Genomic DNA, 20,990 nt, shown 5'->3' on the forward strand with positions numbered 1-20,990 from the left:
CCTGTGTACACACAGAGCAGGGCCCCGTGGATGTTCAGAAGTCCCACTGAGTTCCGTAGGTTTACACGCTTGAGAATAAGATTGCAGCCACCCGCTTTTTGTGTGTTTACCGACTTAAAAAAAAATGCTGGCAAAACATTGAGAGCAACTACCCTACTGTTGCCCTCAAAGGAAGATGTATGAGGTTAGAAGCAATAGTAGCTTGCGAGAGTGCTCCGAAGGGAGAATTTTGCCTGGAACACAGCAAGCTACCTTATTTTGCATCAGATGACTGGTCCATTTAGCTCAGTATTGACTGGCAGCAGCTATCAGACAGGAGTCTTTTTCCAGCCTCCACCACTGACCTAAAGCCCTTCCCCATTTTGCTCATACTTGTTATTTCACAAGCACAGAGGTGACCAGTACTGAACTAGATCTAACTACAACTTGCAAGTTGTCACTGGTCCACATCCGTCAAGAATAACCTCAGGGGTGTGGAAGAGTAGCAATTCCAGATTCTCCTTGCTGCAGATCTGCATTTGTAGTGTGGAAATTTGAAATCACAGTTCCAAGCCTGGCAGTGCCCCCAGTTGCTCTTGGCTGAGCCTCTCCTTGCCCTTGAAGGGCTTTGTGCACATGTTGGACGGAAACCAGCACCTGCTGCCTCCAAAGGGAGGGGAGGCTGTTCTAAGCCCAGCCGGAATGTAGTTCCCAGAAGGCTTCTATAAATAGCCCAGTTCCCTGGTGGCTGTGCCAAGAAAGAGGCTGCGCTTTTGAGAGAACAGCCCTCCTTCAGCAAAGTCTACTGTAGATTAAGTCTAACGCAGGAGCAGCATCAGCATCACAAGGCTCATGTACGCAATCATGGAAAGCACATGATGCAGTTTTCCTTTGGATGTTGCCATTTTGTACTGCAAGTGATCATGTTTCAATGTCTCCCCCCTCCCTGCTCTTCGTATAGGAAAGCCCTCAGAAGTGATCCTTCACCTATGCAGTGTGAACTGGTAGCCCCAGAAGGACTAGCATGTTTCCTGAGTGGGCAGCTTAGCTTTGCTGGGAGCTACTGCAAGAAGCCACCAATTGCTCAGCCCCAATTATGGTGGATTTGGGGTTTAACAGGGCTCAAGGAGAGGCGTAACATGGTCTGGATCCGTCTGAGAATCCGAGGGATAAAATCTTTGGTGAGCAAATGGAGAAGTGGGTGATCATTCAGTTAGAGAACCACTTGAACAGCACTGGCTTCCTGTAGTGCAGAAATTAGTGCCTGTTCAGCTTTCTTTTTAAAATAGCTTAGTCTGGGAAACTTGGGCACAGCAGATAGCTTTTGTAGTCTTCTTCAAACCTGAACCCTGTGCCTTGGGTCATGCTATGACAGTGGGGGGTGGGGGTCAACTAGAATGGCTACACCAGCCTTGTGCCCTCTAGATGGCTCAGACTGCAGCTACCATCATCCCTGGTCATGCTGCCTGAGGCTGATGGGAATTATAGTCGAAACTACCAGGAAGGCACTGGGTTGGGGAAGGCTCACCTACAGCCTGAACAGTTTTGCAATTACCTCTGTCTCCCTTCTCCCACATACTGAGTGCTTAATGTTCACCCCTCTTCCTTTCTGCTACACATGCGCTACCTCCACCCATACGGCAAAGCAAAACACCAAGTTCATATGGGTCAATTCGTATTACTCACCTTATTCAATATCCCTATTCACTGATTACAGAATGTGGTTGTCAAGTGGGAGATCTTATTTCCTAGATGTTAAAAGCACTGGACTACAATTCCCAGCTATGCTGGCTGGGAGGTGCTGGGAGTTGTAGTCTAACACTGCTGGAGCGCACCATGTTGAAGGCTGCACTAAGGCAAATCTCTTGTCCCATCCCACCTGGGGCACTTTCAGTGGGTATTGGTACCCCAGGTGCAATCCAGGTATGGAAGGTGTATGTATTATGGGTGAAGAACAATGCTTGGTGGGCGATTCTTTGCCACCTCCATTCCATAATGAAGACTTTACCATAGTGCCTAGAAGCCCTGTGCGCCATTGCAGCACCACCACCCCTTACTCCAGCCCACAATAATATTTCAGTCAGGTCTGTCATCTTTTGCAAACATTTTTTATTGGTCTATAAAAATGCTCTTGGGATTGGTTCTGTCTTTGAACATTCTCAGACAGATTTTGCAATAATCAAATAAGATTCACAGTTCAAGGGCAGGGCAAAATAATTCCTTCCTCCTACTGTCCATGATTTCATCTACTCTTCTGGAAAACACCCCGTTTCTCACAAGCTGAGGTAGCACAGACCAGACTAAGGAGCATGAGGCAGCTGGGGCCAGTAAGCACATCCATACAGGTAAAAGCAGAAGGCACTGCAACATCTATGATAGATCTGCTTTGCCCATGGAGAGCAGCAGGATCAGCTGCTGAACACAGAGCAGCCTGAGCAGCTGAGAACTCCAGGCTCCTTGGATGAGGAGGGAAGGGAGAGACATTAACAACCATCTGGCCTTTAAGGGAAGATACTCAGACAAGCAAACCTCAAATAAAGCATTGCTGGTTTTGTGCAATGGAGAGCGTTCTAAAGAGTCGGTATGAGTCCCACTAAGGCAGTATCCCCCGCCCACCCCCCACCTAGTGCTCTCCTGATGTGTTGGGGTTACAACTCCCAGCTCTGCTGGTTGGGGGATGCTGGGAGTTGTAGTCCCAACCCATCTCGAGGGCATCAGGTTGGGGAAAGCTGCACTAAGGTGAATATCTTGTCAGTACTTGAGGCTGAGCAAGGACTGGCAGGAAACTTGAAATCATGGGATAAAGTTTCAACAAGCACCTAACCATGACACATAATCTATGTTCCCTATCACAACTGAAGTTAGGTCAGGCCTAACTTTGCATCCTACTGCTTTCAGTGGGACTTGCACACAACTAACTTTAGTTTGATCAGCGACATGTACTACTTATCTGTCCATTTAAGAGGGAGTAATAGTGTAGGATTACAGAAAACACAACCTATGACTCAAGAATCAGGTTTGCAACGATTCGATGTAACAGGAGGGCTATTAGTCTGTCTCCTGGTGCTTGAAAGAAGAGACTAATCTGTTGCTAGATTAGTCGACCTTCTAAGAGCCAGAAATGGCTTGCTATTCAAAATATTAAGAATATCTGGACTTGGTCCCCGCTCAGCAAATTAATAATGGTAAGGTTGCTATTGTAGATGGTGCTTAACAGTAACCAGACTCGCAATGAGCAACTTGCATTTCTTTTTTTAAAAGCAAGTTCCTAGTCATGGCTATGGAAGAGAGTGGCTCAGGATCCAAGAAAGTGCTAAATGAGTTGTTTGCTCTTCGAACAACTCATAGGTCTGCTATTGCCAACCTTTTGGGATATCTGCCCCCAAAGTGCCCGCTATAAAGTCTGTATTCTCTGTACACACAGCATTGTTCTCAAGAATCCTTTCAAAAAAGCTTCATGTTGCATATCCATGAAAGAAACCAGCTTTGCAGAGTAGCAGCATGAGAAGCAATTGTGGCACATAGGCTGTGAAGTAGCTGCTTGTATATAGTCATTAAAAAAAAGGTTGTGCCAAGGCAAGCACAAAAAAATCAACAGAATCCCATGGTTTATATGTTATGCAAATTGGAAAAAATGCATTTTTAAACCTTTGTGTAACTTATTCTGCAATTTGTACTATTTTGAAAGTCACGGAAAGGGGCAGCAAATGCAAAGCACAAAACCCCAGCCACCAGAGATCTAATTCAGCCACCTCACTGGCTTCTGGTTTTCTTTAGGTATTACCTACAGTTGTGAGTATATTGTTACAGCCCATAAGAGCTAGAAACTTGCTTTATTAAAAAAGAAAAAAAAATGCAATTCTGCAGAAGCTGAAGTCTGCACCAAATATCACATTCCACATTTTTTTCTGTACTCCTCTGGAATAGAAGCAGGTCGGTATATCACCTTACACCGTGGAAGAGCAAGCCCACTACAGTCAAACTAGTTTACAAATAACCACTAGACCTTTGTGTGTTCAAAGCCCACTCTTACAATCCCGAGACTCTGACACAGGTAGGCAATTAGTCTAAAGTGCAACCCTCAGTGTATTTACACAGAAGTAAGTCCCACCAAGTTCAATAGGACTAGCTCCCAAATAAGCACGCGTAGGATTGCAGCCTTTGTTAGAAAGGTGAAAATCTGACGTTACAGTAAGATTGCCAGTGGAAGAAGGGGTGGCTGTTTGGATTATTCCTGCAATACCCTTCAGCAGCCTTCCCCAATTCCGGCACCTCCAGGTGTGTTGGACTACAACTCCCATGGTGCCCAACCAGCATTGGGGAATCATAGGAGTTACAGTCCAACACATCTAGAAGGCATCCAGCTGGGGAAGGCTGCACTTCAGTAGACCAATTGCTTTAAAATGCTTGTTTCATTTATTCTTCTAGCCACCCTTTATGGCAGGATGCTGCTCAGAGCTGGCAACATGGCCTCAACACTCTTGCAATAGTGAAGCCTGAAGTGGAGATTTGAAGCTGGGACTTTCCCATCCAAACTCAGATTCTCCTTTCAACATAACTGAGCCTTAAATAAAAAATATGGATTCAAACTAGGCTTTGCTTAAAGTGTGCATGGGGGGTGGGGTGGGGTGGGGACTCTGCTCCTCGCACATTACCTCAGTTGCCAAGCAAGTCACGCCACTGGACTGAGATTCAAGGGCCGCTTTCCAGAGACGTGGACAGAGAGGCTTCAAATTTTGGGCCATCCAAGTTGCATCTCCTCCTCTCAATGCACACATCAGATAACCAGGGCAACTAAGCAGGAAGGTGGAGTTCTAACATGGCAGTTTTTCATTCACAGAACACAGGACATGCATGACAGAGCAGGTCAGAAGCCTCTCGTCATACATGGCTTCCTCACGGGTATCTGGGACCCCTTGGGGTGGCTTCCCCACAAGTACTTATGCCTCTTTAAAAAGAAAGTAAGAAGCTACTTGCTCAGACAAGCATTCTGGGAAACACTGGCCTTAAAAATACAAGCCTTCCCTTCCCTAGCAGCTAATGAATGCAAACACTCCATATAAAAGCTTGTTTGTCTTCCATATTGAACAGCAGAAACTGGGATAAAGACCAAGTAAATAGTTTCAAATGGCCCAAAAGGATGTTCTTTGGAACCAAGCCTCCTTCAGTCAGTACATTTTAGGAGGAGGGGAGGAACACCATTAAATATGAAAGATGGTGTGTGTGTGTGTGGGGGTGGGTGCTGCTGTGGGAATATCTCTGCAAGGGTCACCAATTGTAGGGCCAAAATCATACAGTTCAGGTGACCACAACACAACTCTGCACCAAGACAACTGGCATTCAAAACCTAGGTGGAATAAGCCTTGTGGGAGCTGCCTCAAAGCCAGGTCGCTACCTCAGCATGGAATGGAATGGCAGGCTGGCCATTGTTTCCAGAGTTATGATGCTAGCCACCCCACAGCTTCCGGGATAGAAGCAGAAATAGCAGACCTACTCAGAAAGCGAAGCATGGAACCTTGCCTGGGTGCAAATGAAAGGAAACCTCATCGTACCATGGAAGGAATCAGGCAGCCCTGGGGAACACCTTGCTGCATCAAGAGCTCAGGTATCTATGACACAGCTCTGTCCAAGGAGGGGCTTCCCAGTGGTCCAGCTGCTGCTTGCCACCCACGTGGCAGGCTCCAATCTGCAGCCCACACGCCCCCTCTGGGAATCCAGGTCCTGAAGGGGAAAGCTCAGAGAATGAGAGTTTGTCACATATGCAAGGCAAGCCCTTGTTGGACCATTCGCCTGAGAACCCCCCCCCCCCCCCGGTACAAAGTAGAGGTGTTGCAGCAAAGAACCACTAGACCGAAGAGTTGAGCAAGTGAGATGGTCAGACTGCTGAACAGTGGCACAAAAAGCAGGGCCCTAGATTTAGCCATCTACTTTAATTTCCCCAACCCACAGTTTATTCATTCTTTATTAGTTACATTAACACCCCACTTATCTATTAAAAATGCCCCCCTCCTTCCAATTCCCTGCATTTGTCACTGAGAGCCTCAGGAAGCCATGGTCAATGGGAATCTATGAAAACAACATACAAAGTGATCACTCTCGCTCCCACACTCAGTGTTACATCTCCACAAAAGCACGCACACACATGTACCCAGAATGCGCTGCCTAGTGCCTAGGATGCCCAAGCCCACACTGCGCGGAACAGCCCTTGATACAGCCCAATGGGACATGGAGGGGTGCTGGTTCAGCCCCTCCCTGGGCCCCAGAGGAACCAGAGCTCCTCTCCCCACCCCAGCAATCATGTGCTCATGGACTGTGCAAAATGTGCTTCTAACACAGGCAACACTCCTTTGCAAACCAGCAAAATGGACAACAGAGTTGGATCATGGAGAGGGGAGAAGCAACTTGGGGATGCCAGGAACAAGGTAATGGGAACAGGAGGTGGTTTCTGGAACCACGATTGGTCAGACCAGATGGCTGCATTGCCCAGCTTTCAATACTGGCCAAGAAATGGAGCTCGGCAAGATTCAGAACCGTAACTGGGACCTGTGGATTCCAACTGCATTCCTCCCCACAATGACTGGGCTGGAGACCGTGGTGAACCACTCACTCCTCTCTCGTAGTCCACTGTGGGAGCTTCAGTTTGAGTGAACTACACAAGGCTGATCTCTCCTGCTATGGAAAGATCCAGTGGAAGAGCAACCATGATTTGGCGGGGGGGGAGAATCTTGTCCCCAGAGCTGCAGCCTGCTCATGCCATTTCTGAGAGTCCCTTAATACAGAGCAGCAAGCAACTATGGGGCTGGGGAAAATGAGGCAGCTAGATAGCTCACACAACGATTCCACTGCTTCGCTAGTCCCAAGGATGCCCTCTGCTCTCTGGGGCGGGCAGTGGCAAGACAGCAGGGCTTCCAGATGACGTTCGAGTTTCGGATGCAGGTGAGCCAGGAGTCCTGGTGCCTTGGGCTTCACAGAAAGCCCTAGTGGCGCTCCAGCAGGAAGTGTTCTCCCCCCCACCCCAATGCATCCGCTTGGGGACTTCTCAAAACTGTTCATGCTCCATGAGCCATACCTTCCTTGGCCTTCAGTTTGGCACAAGTCTTTCCTTCAAGTCTCAGAACTCATTTGCCCCCGGCTACCAGCCCATATTTGGCAGCCATGGGGCAGCTAACTGGGCGCCAGTCCCCTCTACCTAGCTTAGCTGTGAACAAAGCACATGGGACCATTTAGGGGAGGAAGGCGAGGCCAAGCCGGACGCAGCGGCACAGCAGGTACGACGTCCGCTTAACAGAGGCTCAAGGCACCAACGGCCTCTCTGTAACAGAGACCAGCCCCTCCGCAATGCCTCCCGGTACATTTGCCTTCCCATGACGTGGCTCCGCCCCTTCCACAGCAAGGTTAAGCCAGCAGGGCCCCGCAAACCCAACCACTACGGAGAGCATCGGGAAACTGGCACAGCCTCTCCCCTAACCCTTTCTATTTCCCAGAGGCAGCCCTGGGCAGGTGGGGTACTTTTAATTTTTGACGCACATGATGTAAGAGGCACAGTTTCCAACAGGCCCGTCGCTAGGCACAGAAAGAGAACCTGATGACACACACGCGTACACATGGGCTTCTGCCACCTCTCCCCCAAGAAGCAGGGATTGGCACAGTCTGCAGCCTAGGCAGCCACACCGAGATATATAACTGGTGGAGAATGGGGTGGGGGGAGAGGGATTTAAAAGGTGGGGGGAAGCTTCAAATAAAGTGTGTTACAAAATATATATATATATGTATGTACGTATGTATGAATGGCCCAGTATAAGAGCATGGCCAGCCAAGAGAGAAGGTTGAGAGGTTGCTCTGGAGGTAACATGGCAGCCTGGCCCCTTCCTTAGGAACAAGTCTCTTTCATCACACCAGGCCCAGTGGATAAATTAGACAGGATACCAGGAGAAACCAAATAAATAGATAAAAACAAGAGAGGCTGGGGGAGCCACGAGAGCTCAGCACCCCCAGCCCAGAGTGTCCGCAGGGCCACTGAGGCAGCAGGTGGGCTTCACGTCTGGTGGATCTCGTGGAACATGAGCTCGCGGGGAATGCGGGTCTCGGGGCCGTAGTTCTTGGCTGCCCGGCGCTCAAAGGCGGCCACCATCTGCTTGACCACCTCATCGAAGAAAACCGTGGCCAGCTGGGAGTGAAGCAGGGAGCGGAACTCAAAAGAAATCTGTGGAGAGAGGGAGGGAGAGCGTAAGACACAGCCAGCCCAGCCCCCGCTTTCAGACACAGGAAAAATAAGAGGGAGGGGAAGCTGCAGTCAGGCACCCCTCCACCATGCCTGAATACGGCTCCAGCTGAGAGCCCCCCTCCCTCGAGCCTGCTACTAACTGCCCCTGCAGAGGACTTCAGAGGAAGAGAAAGCAGCAGCCTTTGCACTGTTTAGATCCAACTCCATGACCCGCTGAATTTCGCAACTAAGAAACTAGTGCCTGAAGCTACTTTTTTCCTTCTCCCTCCCAATCCCCTTTCCTTTTATGCTGTGTTGTTTAGGTTATAAGTGTGAGGGGACTGTCTTATTTCTTAACTTTGTTAGCCACTCTGGGAGCCTTTCTGGTTGAAAGGCAAGATAAAAATGCGATAAATATAAAGAAATAAAAATAATTGGGCAGCTGAGGCTCTTTTCAACAAGTAGAAAATGGGATGCTGTAATATTAAATACCCAAGTCCCTCGTTTCCTGAACTAGAGAGGCTTGCTGTGACAGACTGGAAAGACCCTGCTTTGTGCTGTGCTCTGTGGCTGACATTTACAGAGGGTTTGCAACTCCCCAAGCATGACAGACACAGCTGACCAAGCTCACTCAACTCCTTAGCACATCAGTAGATCAGGATGAGAGAAGCTTACATTAAAGCTTCTGGGAGACACACTCCAGCTCAGCCTCCCTACAAAAAAATCCTCCAGCAACAAGAGCAGCCATCACCTCACTGCTGATTCCAGCAAGGAGTGAGAGTCCGTACTCCAGCCCCTCTCCCCAGCCCTCCCTTTTCTCAGCATCCTAGAGTGACCGGTAAGGTTTTCCCAAGGCTGGAACCATCTTGTGCAACATGGTCTCATTCTACAGAAACTTCGCCAGTCTCTCTAGGATGCCAACACCACCTTGCAGAACATGTCCCACTAAAGAGGAGGAGAGAGGCAGGCAGAGGGAGAAGATGAAGAGAGAGGAGGGGGAGCAAAATTCCCTCTCTCTTGCAGTTCTTCTCATCCTCTGATGGCCTGGAGAGTCTCCCCAAGAAACTTTACTGCAGCCTTCCCCAACCTAGGGCCGTCCAGGCTTTAACCTACAACTCCCATCGCCCCTGACTACTGGCTGGGGCTGATGGGCACTGTAGTCCAAAACATATGGTTACCAGGTTGGGAAAGACTGCCTTACTGGTTGCACTAGGACAACGGCATCATCCTAAAGACTCTTACCCAAAGAACTGATGAGGCGTATGGAGGCAGTGGTACGTTACCAGAGGGAGAGGGGGAGGAAGAGTGTGGGATTTGTGCTCTTTCACATTTGACACCTAAGACAGGCACTTCGCCCTGCCCCATGATCAGGTGTCACAAATTAGCAGACCACGGGGAGAGGCGCATGGCTGCTGGCTGGGAATATTCAAGAGCGGACGGGGGGGAAAAGCCAGGCTCATCTCTGCCTTGTCAATTACTATATACAAGGAGGTGGAGGGGAAAGGAAGGCATCCAGTGTCCCACAGCAAGTATACACACCCTCACAGGCGGTCAGACATTGAGAATGATAGAGGGACTCACTTGAGGTCACAGCTATTAAGCCAAGACAGACATCATGGCTCTCAGTCTCACTTGCTCTCTAAGAGTTAGGGAGCAGATCCAAGAAGCATAACACCTCTTGTGTAAACTCATGCTCTTAACTGTTTGTGAACATGAGCAAAACATTTGATTCCTTGGCTGACTAACTCTTGCTGGGAAAGCTCCCTTTTCTGCGGCCTAATACCTTCTGGGCTCTGTTGCAGGGAAGTGCTTTCCCTTCCTGATTCAAAGGGACCAACCCACCCCTGGCAGCACAGACTGACAAATCCTTCATGCGGGAGGAGCTGAGCAGGCTGGGAACACTTTTCGTCATGTGCGCTTACCGAGAAGTCTACCGTGCACGTGCGAGGGTAGCCTGGAATGCCGGGGCTGAAACGCCAGCTGGTCTCCAGGTGGTTGAAGAGCTTCCCATCCGTGCAGACAGCCTGGGGGAAGGGACAGGGGCAAGGTCAGAAAAGGCCTTGGCTAGCAAAAGTCCAGGCCCACCCAGATAATCTAGCATGACAGCATCCAACCCTATCCTCCTAGGTCCAAACGCAGCACAGTTGACCCATCAGCCAGTTGACCCATGTAGGTTGTTAATCATGTGGCTCTTGCTGACGAATCTGGACTGCACGCAAATGGGGAGCTCACCTTCACTAGGTGGGGCCGCACCAGCGTCACAATGGATGTGTAACGTTCCACAACTGGAGGGAATCCAACTTCCAGCTGGGCCTTCACATGGCCTGTGCGCTTAGAGACCACAACCGATTTCTTACACCAGGGCACAAATTCCTTGTATTCGTCCACATTGGATACAACGCCATACATCTCCTGCATGGAGTAACTGCAAGTAAGGGGAGAGTGAAATCAAGAGGCAGTTAGGAGCCAAGTAACATGGACATCCTTACGATGATGGTATATTGCGTACATCGCAGGGGAAAGGTAAACCATTTTCTAACTGAACTGTCCAGGGGAATATATTGACAAGAGGGTATGCAAAAGTGGCCTGGCTGCAATCCCAGATACATATATGCATGTCTATGAAATACAGGATGCTGGAAACTCACTCTTTGTCAAGCTTTGAACTATCATGCTCAGAGTGTGTCAACGATAGAGAACTTTCAAAGTAGCCTTGCCTCCCTCCTCCCCTCCAAGCTAAAGCCTTTTTGTTGTGTGTGTGCGTGTGGTGGTGGTGGTGAGATACATTTCTATGCTTCACTCCCCCAACCCAAGGGATGGTTTCAGTAGAAGAAGGCAATGCATCAGGATGGAGTCGGGATACTGAATTGGCAGAGGAAGGGAAATAGGGGCAGGAGAAGGATAATGGGAGTGGTTGAAGGACTACAGCTCTCGCCAAACCAACATTCCCCCCCGCCTCCGTACCAACCCTGCCCATAAAACTTCACAGAGCTTTAACTAACAGGTGTCAACATCTAGCTTTCCCATTAAGAATCATGGATGCTCCACCCATTTCCAATGGAAAAAAAGGACATGCTTTGTTGCTGCAGAGAAAACGGGCAAACTAGGAACCAACGGCTATTTGGGACACGGCATCTAGCTTTTTATCTTTCTATCTAGCTTTCTATCTAGCTTTCTATTTGGGACACGGCATCTAAATGGAGGTATGCATGATCTGTCCCCACATTCAGAGTTCTGAATATTTTCTTGCAGAGGGAGATGCAAAAGTTCAAAGTGAAGCCAACCTCTACAACTGCTAAACACGCCATATCCATTGAAGAACTCCAGAATGTTTCTTATATTCAACACACATTTCAAATCTAATGTTTGGAAGTCTGGGTACAAAATTTATTCTCATCAGACAGACCTCCCTACCCCACACCTTGCTATCAGAATATACAACTACGTCATTCTTGTGTTTTTTCATCCGAACCTACAGTGATGCAGAATAGAGCACTAAAGTCCTCAAACAGAAGCTATGGGTGAGGCCTGGCACAACTGACTCCTTTATCCTAAATAGGTTCAATTAAAGGGGACTTCCTTCTACATAAATGCAGTTAGGACCATTGTTTGAGTAACTTGCTCAGACGCACAGAGAGCGAAGAACCCAGAGCTCTGTCCCTGAGGACATGCTGAGGAACATGTGCCCTCCAGAGTCTGTTGGATTGCAGCTTCCATCATCCCTCACCCATCAACTATGCTGGGTATCAAACAACATCTGGAAGGCCACATGACAGGGCTTTTTACGTCAGAGTGAAGGTGAATAAAGGGAGGGGTGTATAAAATTAGGTAGATGAGGAGAGAGTTGGCAGAGAGAAGTTTCTCTACATCTCTCATAATACTAGAACCCAACGGGTCATCAAATGACACTGAACAACAGGAGATTCGGGACAGACAAAAGGGAGCGCTTTTCAACATAGCACATAGTCTGGCTATGGAATTCACTCCCAGAAAGTGTGGTGGTGATAACTACCAATGCAGATGTCTTTAAAGGGGGATTAGACAAATTCATGGATGATAAGGCTATCAGTAGCTACTAGTCATGGTGACTTATCTCCAATAGCAAAGGCAGTATGCCTCTCAATACCAGGTGCTAGGGAACACAAGCAGGAGGGGCCTATTGCACAATTTGCATCTATATAATGCTTGTGGGCTTCCCATAGGCATCTGGTTGGCCACTGTGAGGTGGACTTGACAGGCCTTTGGTCTGATCCAGCAGGGAGGACCCTTCTTAGGTTCTTACCCACTGCAGTCGCTAGCAGGGCATAACAGTCAGGTGAAAGATGCTTGTGCAATTCCTACAGAGTGATCAGAGAGAATGCACAGTTTCCCTCCAATAGCCCATTCATCCTCCTTCAAAATGAGTCTGCTCACCCAATGATCCTCCTCTCCGAATATTCCTTCCGTTTGTTGGTGAAAGGCGATGTAAAGTTGATAAATGTCCGGCTGTGCTGAGCACTAAGATCCCAGTCAAGACTGCCAATGGCACGGGGGGCACGGATCATCAGGATCCCACAGGATGACATGTACCTGGAACTGAAAGATCCCTGAGATTAGCTGGACTCATTGGCTAGGAGATCCACTCCACCTCCCCACAGATTCATTCCAATGCCCTTGATCTTGAAGGCCCAACAGACACCAGAACAGGAGCATCACCTGAGACTTTACTTATTGATAAGTTACAAGGACGCATGGCCTAGCACAGTCTTCGGGATCAGAGTCCTGCATACATATGATATAATGGGGAAATTCAGACACCTTCGACGCACCTACTCCACAGTTGGGAATACCACCTGACTTCCGCAGTACACAAGCCTCATCGCTAGGGCAACTCACTTGAATGGACAAAGGCCCCAGGTAATCAAGAGCCTCCTATCTCACCCCTGCACACGTTCACAAAACACACACACACACACACACACACACACCTGTATGTGTGAGAGTGAGTCTTCAGCACTGCAGACGTGCCCTACACATTTGCCAAACAGTGCAGACTGTTCAATGGAGACAGGCATAAGCTGCTCTCATAGAAGACAGTTCACATGAGAAGCATCAACTTTTGTCTAACAGTACACAGTAGGGTGGTTGAGGCAACCTCCTCATTTCTGCAGAACACCCTGCAATCCTCTACAGACCTTGATGAGCCGCCCTAAGAGCGGGTGTGACCATTTCCTCATGCAAAACCTGCATCATCCTCAACATGAAAGGAAATCAGAGAAATGAAAAATTACCACGACTGGATTTGTCACCCATGCCTGCCTATAAATTGAGCCAATTTATAGCGATGCTAGCTTGGATGGTGTGTCTTCTCTCTCCCAAGGAGACCCTCCCCAACACCAAGGTAATTTGAAAGTAATAGTAAAATGAACAGGGCTTTTAAAAAACAATTGTTCCCTAGGACCTCTGCCAAGGTTGGATAGAAGGGCAGGACACAGCCATGGTGTCATAAAGGCACAGGCCTGCCCCTTTTGCCTACCCCTGCCTCCAAACAGGTTTCATGTAGGTATTTTACCCAGCCAGCTGGTGCCCACGTGCAGTTGAGCTGCTGGTATGTTTGGCCACAGCAACCGTCCCCCACCGGATGCCCTCCAGAAGTTTTGGACTTCAACTCCTATCAGCCCCAGCCTGCAGAGCCAATGCTCAGGAATGCTGGGAGCTGCAATCCTAAACATCTAGAGGGTGCCAGGAGAAGGCTGTGCAGTCTGAAGAGGCACGTGGGGGTTTCTTTCTTATCAGCCTGTCCCAGAGACAGCCATAAAACCCTAACCAGAACTATGATGCACTCCCACTAAGTCACGGGCGGCGATTTCCTCCTCCACTTCCCACAAGCCTGGCTCGAAATGACATGGGAGGAAACATCAGACAGGGTTACACAAGGCCCTCTGCGCTTTCTTCCGCCCCGGCCAGCTTCTGTCTCCCGCATAGGGCCCGGCTGGCTTAGACGTACACAAGAGTTGCTGCTAAGCCCTCCCTCTGAGCCAGGGAGGCTCCCCTGTCAGGCAATAAATGCTAAGGATGCCCTGTGGAAAATCTATCCATGGCAGGAGGAGTTTAGTTTTCCTCCCCAAGGGGAAAGAAATAAATGCTCTTTGCCTGAGCTGGCAAGGCTGCTGGCTGCTTGCAATCGCGATCTCTTCATTACCAGTGGACTGAAGAAAATTTCCTCAGCATTTCCTGCTCCCCTCCCCAGTCGTAGGGGACCACTGCCATTACCTTGTTTCCTCACACTCTGCATTTCATCTGCTGCCAGATTTCCTTAAAGCTTTTCCCCCAAAGAAGAGGAATGAATACAAAGACATCGAATACAAAGACATCGAATACAAAGACATCGAATACAAAGACATCGAATACAAAGACATCGAATACAAAGACATCGCTGAGGTGCCAATTCCAGCTGCCTTTCAGCGTGTGTGGCATGAACAACAGCTCTGCTGTGTGCTGTAACTCAGACAGGTGCTTCCGAAGCAGCCACAGAACACGCCAGGAGGGAGCGGAGAGGTGCAAGGCTGAGGCAGGGGGTGGACCCGGTCAGGTGTCGCAAGGCAGCACCAGTCTCTTTGCCAGAGGCAACTCAATCCCAAAAGGACTGCCCATGCAATAGGCAAGGAGCAAATTGCAGTATATTCAGGGACAGAGGGACTCCAGAAAGAATGGCCAGTTACAGTAAGAGCTGCCCAGCAGGTTAACTAGGACATTTATTTTGGAGCACTGCCAAGCAAGCAATTGTGAACAGGACTGTTACGTAAGGAAGTTGCAGCACAGGAAATCCAACACACCCCGGCCGAAACCTGGGACTTTTAATCTGGAATGAGAAAGTGCTCACAGCTCTCTGTGGATTAACCCTCCCAAAGCTCCTCAAATTATTCCACATAAAGAAAACTGAGGCACTGAGGTCCACATACCACCAGCCCTCACCTGGGTGTGCAGACTTTTAAAGTTCTGGTCTCAAGCCATGCCTCTAGAGCCCTGGAGGTTTTTCCACTGGACCTTTGGTCCTGGTGATGAAATCTCAGGCTGGTGCCTTCTGTGGCTCAAACCCCACAGACTGGCACAGCAAACAGAAACAGGGAAAGACACAAACACTGCAGAGCCACTGGCCACCACGAACATCCCTGAAAAACTCAGCGTGCACACACCCCTCTGGGCCCATGAGCCCTTGTGGTGTCTTTCCCAAAACTACCTCAACCGTTTCCAAAGCTGACTGTGGCCCTTATGGGAGAAGTTACTAGCTCTAAGCACGGTTTCCAGTTTAAGAGATTGAGTAACCGCACTTCGGAGTTCTCAGGGAAAACATGTGGATTCCACCTCCATTCCCTAAAGCCAGATGTTCTTTAGAAGATCAACACAATAATAGCTTATCTTCCATTATCTCCTTATAATATTTTCTACCCACATTGTAGCCCAGCTTTTTAGCCAAACAGGCTCCCAAACTAGGCAGCATACAACATTAAAACAGTCCAACTGAAAATCTACAATAAAATACTATCTTTTTAAAAATCACAAAATCAACACAACCCTGATAGCTATTCCAAGCTACTTCTAAGACGCACACCTATCTATACTAAGAATGGAACATGTTGTGCTTGCTAACTAATCCTCACAATCCCCTTGCATTAGTATCTCCAGTGGAGGGAAAGTGAGGCAGGGAGGCAAGGTAAGTTGCCCATGACAGTAGAAGAACATCAGTCAACTCAACTAGAAATTCTTGATTGCCCACTCCTGCAGCCTGCCAAGATGTAGCTAGGCTGTTCAAGCATAACTCAAAGCCTCTCAGATCTAAAGCTAAGTTCAAGGTCATATGGGGAGGCGGTAATTTGGAAATAACTTGCTCTAGAGCACACCAGAAAACCAAAATCCAAAGAAAGACCTGGGACTGGGAGTCTCTTGGAAACATCTTTGCATCTTCCACACAGCAGGACTGTAGAGTGATGCCCAACTCTGAGCATTACTGGACAGTTCACACTCAAGCTTTTGGCACAAATTTAGAGATGCTTCTGGGGGGAAAATATGGGTCCAGTGAAGAAACTTCCTCCATTACTAAAAGCAGTCAATTTGAAGCATGGAAGCCTCCAAATCAGCCTTCCCCAACATGATGCGGTCCCAATGGGTTGGTCTACAACTCTCATCAGCCCCAGAGCATAGCCAGTGGTAGATGGGGATTGTAGTCTAAATCATCTGGAGGGGATCATGTTGGGGAAGGCTGCTCCAAATAGAAGATATCCACCAAGCTGGGGGAGAAAATCCTCCTTCCCAAAAGGAGGAACTTCAAAGCACTTCAAATGCATTATTTCAGTAGCCATTACAAGAAGCCTATAAAATATTGAAATAATTCCAGCTCATGACAGATGAGAGGGGAGCTGAGACTCAGAGTCAGTAGCTTACTTTATACCACCCCATGAGTACACAACTGAGTGGAGATTTGAACCATGGACATCCAGCTCATAGGTTATGCTCTTAACCACTACAAGAGGCCAACACACTAGCTTAAGGGAGGAGTAAAATCCTAGTGCTCCTCTTCTTCCCAGCATACAGGCCAGTTCAAATGCGAAAGCATCAAATGCTTTGTCTAAATGGAGCAACTCAGAGAGCATCAGATGGTGAAAGACCACTCCAACTCCGCTCAGCTCTACCTAGGAGAAGAACAGCAGCACCTCCCACTGGAGTCACACCTGCATATTCCAATTCGTGCATTTCATACAAAAATACAAACAAGATCTTGCATCAAAAGGCATTGCCTTTAGCAACTTTGACACAACTGATGCGGTATGCTCTGTCACTCCAACTTCCCCATGCACTGTGAAGTCAAATTCTGCACTACGGCACAGGCACATATGGGCAACCCTTGGAGGTCGCCTCTGCAGATGCCCCACAGGTGCCTGGACCACAGATGAGATGACCCACGCAAATGCTGATCCCCCTACACTGCTACTGCTGCTCCCACAATTGTCCTGGGGAAGACGGCCTGCCAGGATGACTCTCCTCACGTGCCTTGCTTCCCAGCACAACCCTGCTCCTGACAGCCCGCCAAACAGCTGTTCAAAAGTCATAGGTGTCTTGAGTCAGAGGGAGCCAAAGTCCATGCCGGAAGTGACTCTACCGACACCAGCTGTTCCTCAACTCTAAAGCTCCATCTGTGTTTGCTAAGGAAACAAGCACCACCAACCTTCCCCAGCTAGACGGATAAAAGGAACAAAATGTGGCACTGTCACCTAGCTCCATGTGCTGAATTTGTGATGTTTTCTGTTTCATTGCTCTTAGAGCCAATGCAGGCCTCGCAAGCTTTACTAAGGCTGACACTTTATTAACATCCCTCAAGGCTATGAACAACTTCCTTAACTACAGGTCTGAAGAGAGTTAGCTGCTCCTATGCTGAGGTCTCACCTTGTTTCCATCTCCAGTAAATCATGCTCTAATAAGCCGGGGGGGGGGGGAGAGATCTGGTACCCTCCAGATGTTTTGGACTACAACTCCCATAAGCTAATGGTCAGGGATTATGGGAGTTGTAGTCAAAAACATATGGAGGACATCAGATTGCCTACCCCTGAAACAAGCTAAAGAGAAATCTTCCATAATGCTGCCTTTCTTACATAACTCCTCAGAGACTACATAACTGCAAGAGCTGGCGAAAAGGCCCTCTCTAAGTTACCGCCTGCAAAACAGTATGGAGTATATCCTCCATACTGTTTTGCAGGTGGAAACTTAGAGAGGGCCTTTTCACCAGCTGTCTGCCAATATAAAACACACTTTTCTCTTACGCACCCACATCTCCTGAGATGGGTTAATACAGCATCAGCTCCCTATGGAACAACTGAACAGCCACTAGACTTGGGCCACCTCTGCCAACATGTTCACTTCCCTACCAAGGCATATACCAGATCAGCGTCTTATTCTGGAGAACCTGATCCAGTAAAAACCACCAGCAACTGGCTCTGCACTCACAGCCAAGACTCTGCAAACAAACATACACTGAATGAATGGACAAACTAACGTACACACCTTAACTGAGTGTTCAAAAAAATGCAATGGGTACCTTACCCAGAAGTGACCACCAATACAGTTGTCAATGGTGAGTCTGTTTAATTCTGATGACCGGCAGAGAAACTTTCCTTTGTATTGTGCTACAGGAATGACACATTTTAAAAATGTCACCAGGAATGAAGGGAGACAAACCCTCTTTCAGAATGGCCATGCCATAAGAACATAAGAGCTGTGGTGGATCAGGCCAAGGGTCCCTCTAGTCTAGCATTCTTTCCACACAGTGGCCAACTAGCTGTCTCCCAGCATGCCATGCAATGGGAGACAGTATCAGAGTCAAAAACTGGAGGAGAGGAATTGCTACTAACACATGCACACACCTACCTGTTGCACACAGTGCACTTTGCTACAGGAATACAACCATGAACAGAATCCTCTCCAGCCATTTGGGAAACCAACCCACATAGAGTCCTGTTACCCCAACAGGTATTCATCTCCCACTCAGTGTGTGCTTTCTTCTAGTATGCTTTCCCCACCGGCCTCTTTGTCTTCCACCCTTTTACTTGCCTCCTAATTCGCAATATCCCCCCTTCTGCTACCCTCCAGATCCTGGAGCCCCTCCCCAGAGATGCTCCTCCCAGACATGACCTGTAACTCTCCATAAACTACCCCGGTCTTCCCCACTTAATCTTCCTTCCTCAACGGAGGAGTATCCGCTTTAACCTCTGTTTCTTCTTTCCCTTCCAATGCCTATCCTTTTGCCATTTGCTCCTCTGATGACCTTCCACAGGCCACAGAGGCTTTTCTCCAGCAAACTCCTCAGTGGTACACAACTGAATTAAGAGTCAAAATAAGTGGCACCTAGCATGATTGTGTATTTTCCCTATTGCTACACCCTTTCCATACCCCACTCTCCCTGTGTAGGATGGTTCCCAATGGGAGTTAAGGTTGTTAAGGTTAATCCCTTTCCAGCAGAACTTAATGGAGGCCATTTATCGCACACAACACAACTCCGAAGTGTTTAGGGTGGACACCTTTTCCTTCTGCACCCCCAACCCCTATTCTATGCTTTGAACAGCTGCCTGAGGAGCAGACGTTCAACAGGTGACTCTTTTCACAACATGGAGATGGGAGTGCTAGAGGTGGCGGAGCTTCACCTGTTGGATTTGCCTGTCAGGCAGCCGCGTAAAGCCCAGGCGCCCAGGCAGAAAGTGAGGTGGCCACACTAACTGTCCCCCAGCCGGTAACTGTCCCCCATCCGCCAGCCGGCTCGTTGCCCGCCTCTACTCCAGCTTGGCTCCTCCCCACCCCCACCGTCTGTCGCTCCCCGATCTCTCCCCTGCTCTCCCCTTCCTCCTCTTGCCCGCTCACCAGCCAGCCGGGGGCGCTCTCGGTCTCAGCCCTCCTCGCGCTCCCAGTTGCAAGACTTCCCGGAGCCGGCGGGCCGCCATGAAGGGGGGGAGCCTGATGGAAATGCCCGACTCCCGGCCGTCTCAGTTCTGCCAGCAGCCAGCCAGCCAGACACCGGCTCCGGCCTCCGTGACCCCTCACCCCGCCAGCGTCACAGCATCGTCAGCGCGCCGCCGCACAGGCATCACACTCGGGGAGGAAGAGAGTGCAATGCATCACGGGACTTGTAGTCCGGAGACCACCGCCGAGGGAACGATGGGAATGGCAGTTTTCCTGAGGAATCGCCGACCCCTTCCAAGTAGGCGCTGTGACGTCTGCCGAGAGACTAGAGGCTAGTCACATGACGTAGCTGTTCACGTGCGGTGTGGAATTGGGTTTAGAGCTGCCACCCGACAATAGAAAACACACAATGGAGATTTTTCAGGGGTGGGAGGGAGAGTGAATATGTACGCAGCTCTCTATCGTGGCATAAGCTTTCTTAGGCAACAGCCTACTTCATCGCGCTCATGAGGCGAACTTAGAAAAAATCTGCCTAGACGTTATGTGTATGCACAAAAAGCGAAAAACTGGAGTTGTAACTGTATAAGGACACTTACCTGGGAGTAAGAGAACTGCCTCTAAGTAAACGTGCATAGGATTGCGCTGTGCAAAGGATTTTGGTTACAAGAGCAGTCAGTTAACGTGTGAATGCAATACATAGCTGAATGGGGGATAATTTGCTTTGTTTAAGGCGAGAACCTCACAGAGTCAGAACAGAAACTCTACAAAATCTCTTGGGACAGAATTCAATGCATGTTTAGACAGAAAAAGCCCTACAACTTCCAGCATTCGGAATGCTGGGAGTTGTAAGACGTTTTTCTGGCTAAACATGCATAGGATTGCACCCTTAATGACTTGCAGTTCTTCCAATTATCCTTTGAAATTCTTTAAGGTATGGCCCAGGCCCATAGCTAGCACAAGGCTATCTCTCCCAGAGATTTTTCCCTTACAATTTTATCCACTCTTGCTAAAGTATTGGGATTCAGAAATCCTTGGAGATCTACTGCAAATCACGAGATCTATTAGTAGATCCTGATCTACCTTCTGCCTGCCGCTGCTACACAGCACCTACCATACTGACAGTAAATAAATTTTAAATCATAATTATTTTTGCAATTACATTTGGTTTCAAAAAAAATAAATTGACAGTCATAATAGCACTTAGAGGATCTGGTATGGTGACAGATTTTATTTTCTCATTCTCTGTATGCTCTGTGCCAGTATTAAGAGACCCTTATGGTGCTGCCTTGGATGCTTAGGGTTTTTAAGCTTGATTTTAAATATTTAACTAGGAAATGTAAGTAACAATAAAATTATTGTCATTAATTATAGTAATCATGATAAT

At 48.5% G+C, this 20,990-nt stretch overlaps 1 protein-coding gene across 1 annotated transcript; it reads right to left on the reverse strand.

Annotated features, from left to right (window-relative positions):
- Positions 1-2,077: 2,077 nt before the first annotated feature.
- COQ10A (coenzyme Q10A) lies at positions 2,078-19,761 on the reverse strand. The gene is made up of 5 exons (XM_084837091.1): positions 19,568-19,761; positions 12,596-12,757; positions 10,415-10,607; positions 10,105-10,206; positions 2,078-8,182 (listed from the first exon to the last, which is right to left on the reverse strand). The coding sequence occupies exons 1-5, from the start codon at positions 19,645-19,647 to the stop codon at positions 8,015-8,017; spliced, it is 705 nt and encodes a 234-aa protein (XP_084693217.1). The 5' UTR covers positions 19,648-19,761; the 3' UTR covers positions 2,078-8,014.
- Between the last annotated feature and the right edge of the window lie 1,229 nt (positions 19,762-20,990).

This window comes from Heloderma suspectum, chromosome 2, assembly GCF_057233095.1.
Source record: "Heloderma suspectum isolate Gila_16-S chromosome 2, 16-S_ref, whole genome shotgun sequence".
In the NCBI taxonomy this organism is placed as follows: domain Eukaryota; kingdom Metazoa; phylum Chordata; class Lepidosauria; order Squamata; family Helodermatidae; genus Heloderma; species Heloderma suspectum.

What these genes read in the sequence shown, in the direction of transcription:
- COQ10A (XM_084837091.1), bottom strand. Translation starts at nt 19,647, where the DNA reads ATGGCGGCCCGCCGGCTCCGGGAAGTCTTGCAACTGGGAGCGCGAGGA. An exon ending in TCGGAGAGGAGGATCATTGG is followed by an intron (nt 10,608 to 12,595) that starts GTGAGCAGACTC and finishes CCTTACTTGCAG; the next exon opens with TTACTCCATGCAGGAGATGT. An exon ending in CGTGCACGGTAGACTTCTCG is followed by an intron (nt 8,183 to 10,104) that starts GTAAGCGCACAT and finishes CTCTCTCCACAG; the next exon opens with ATTTCTTTTGAGTTCCGCTC.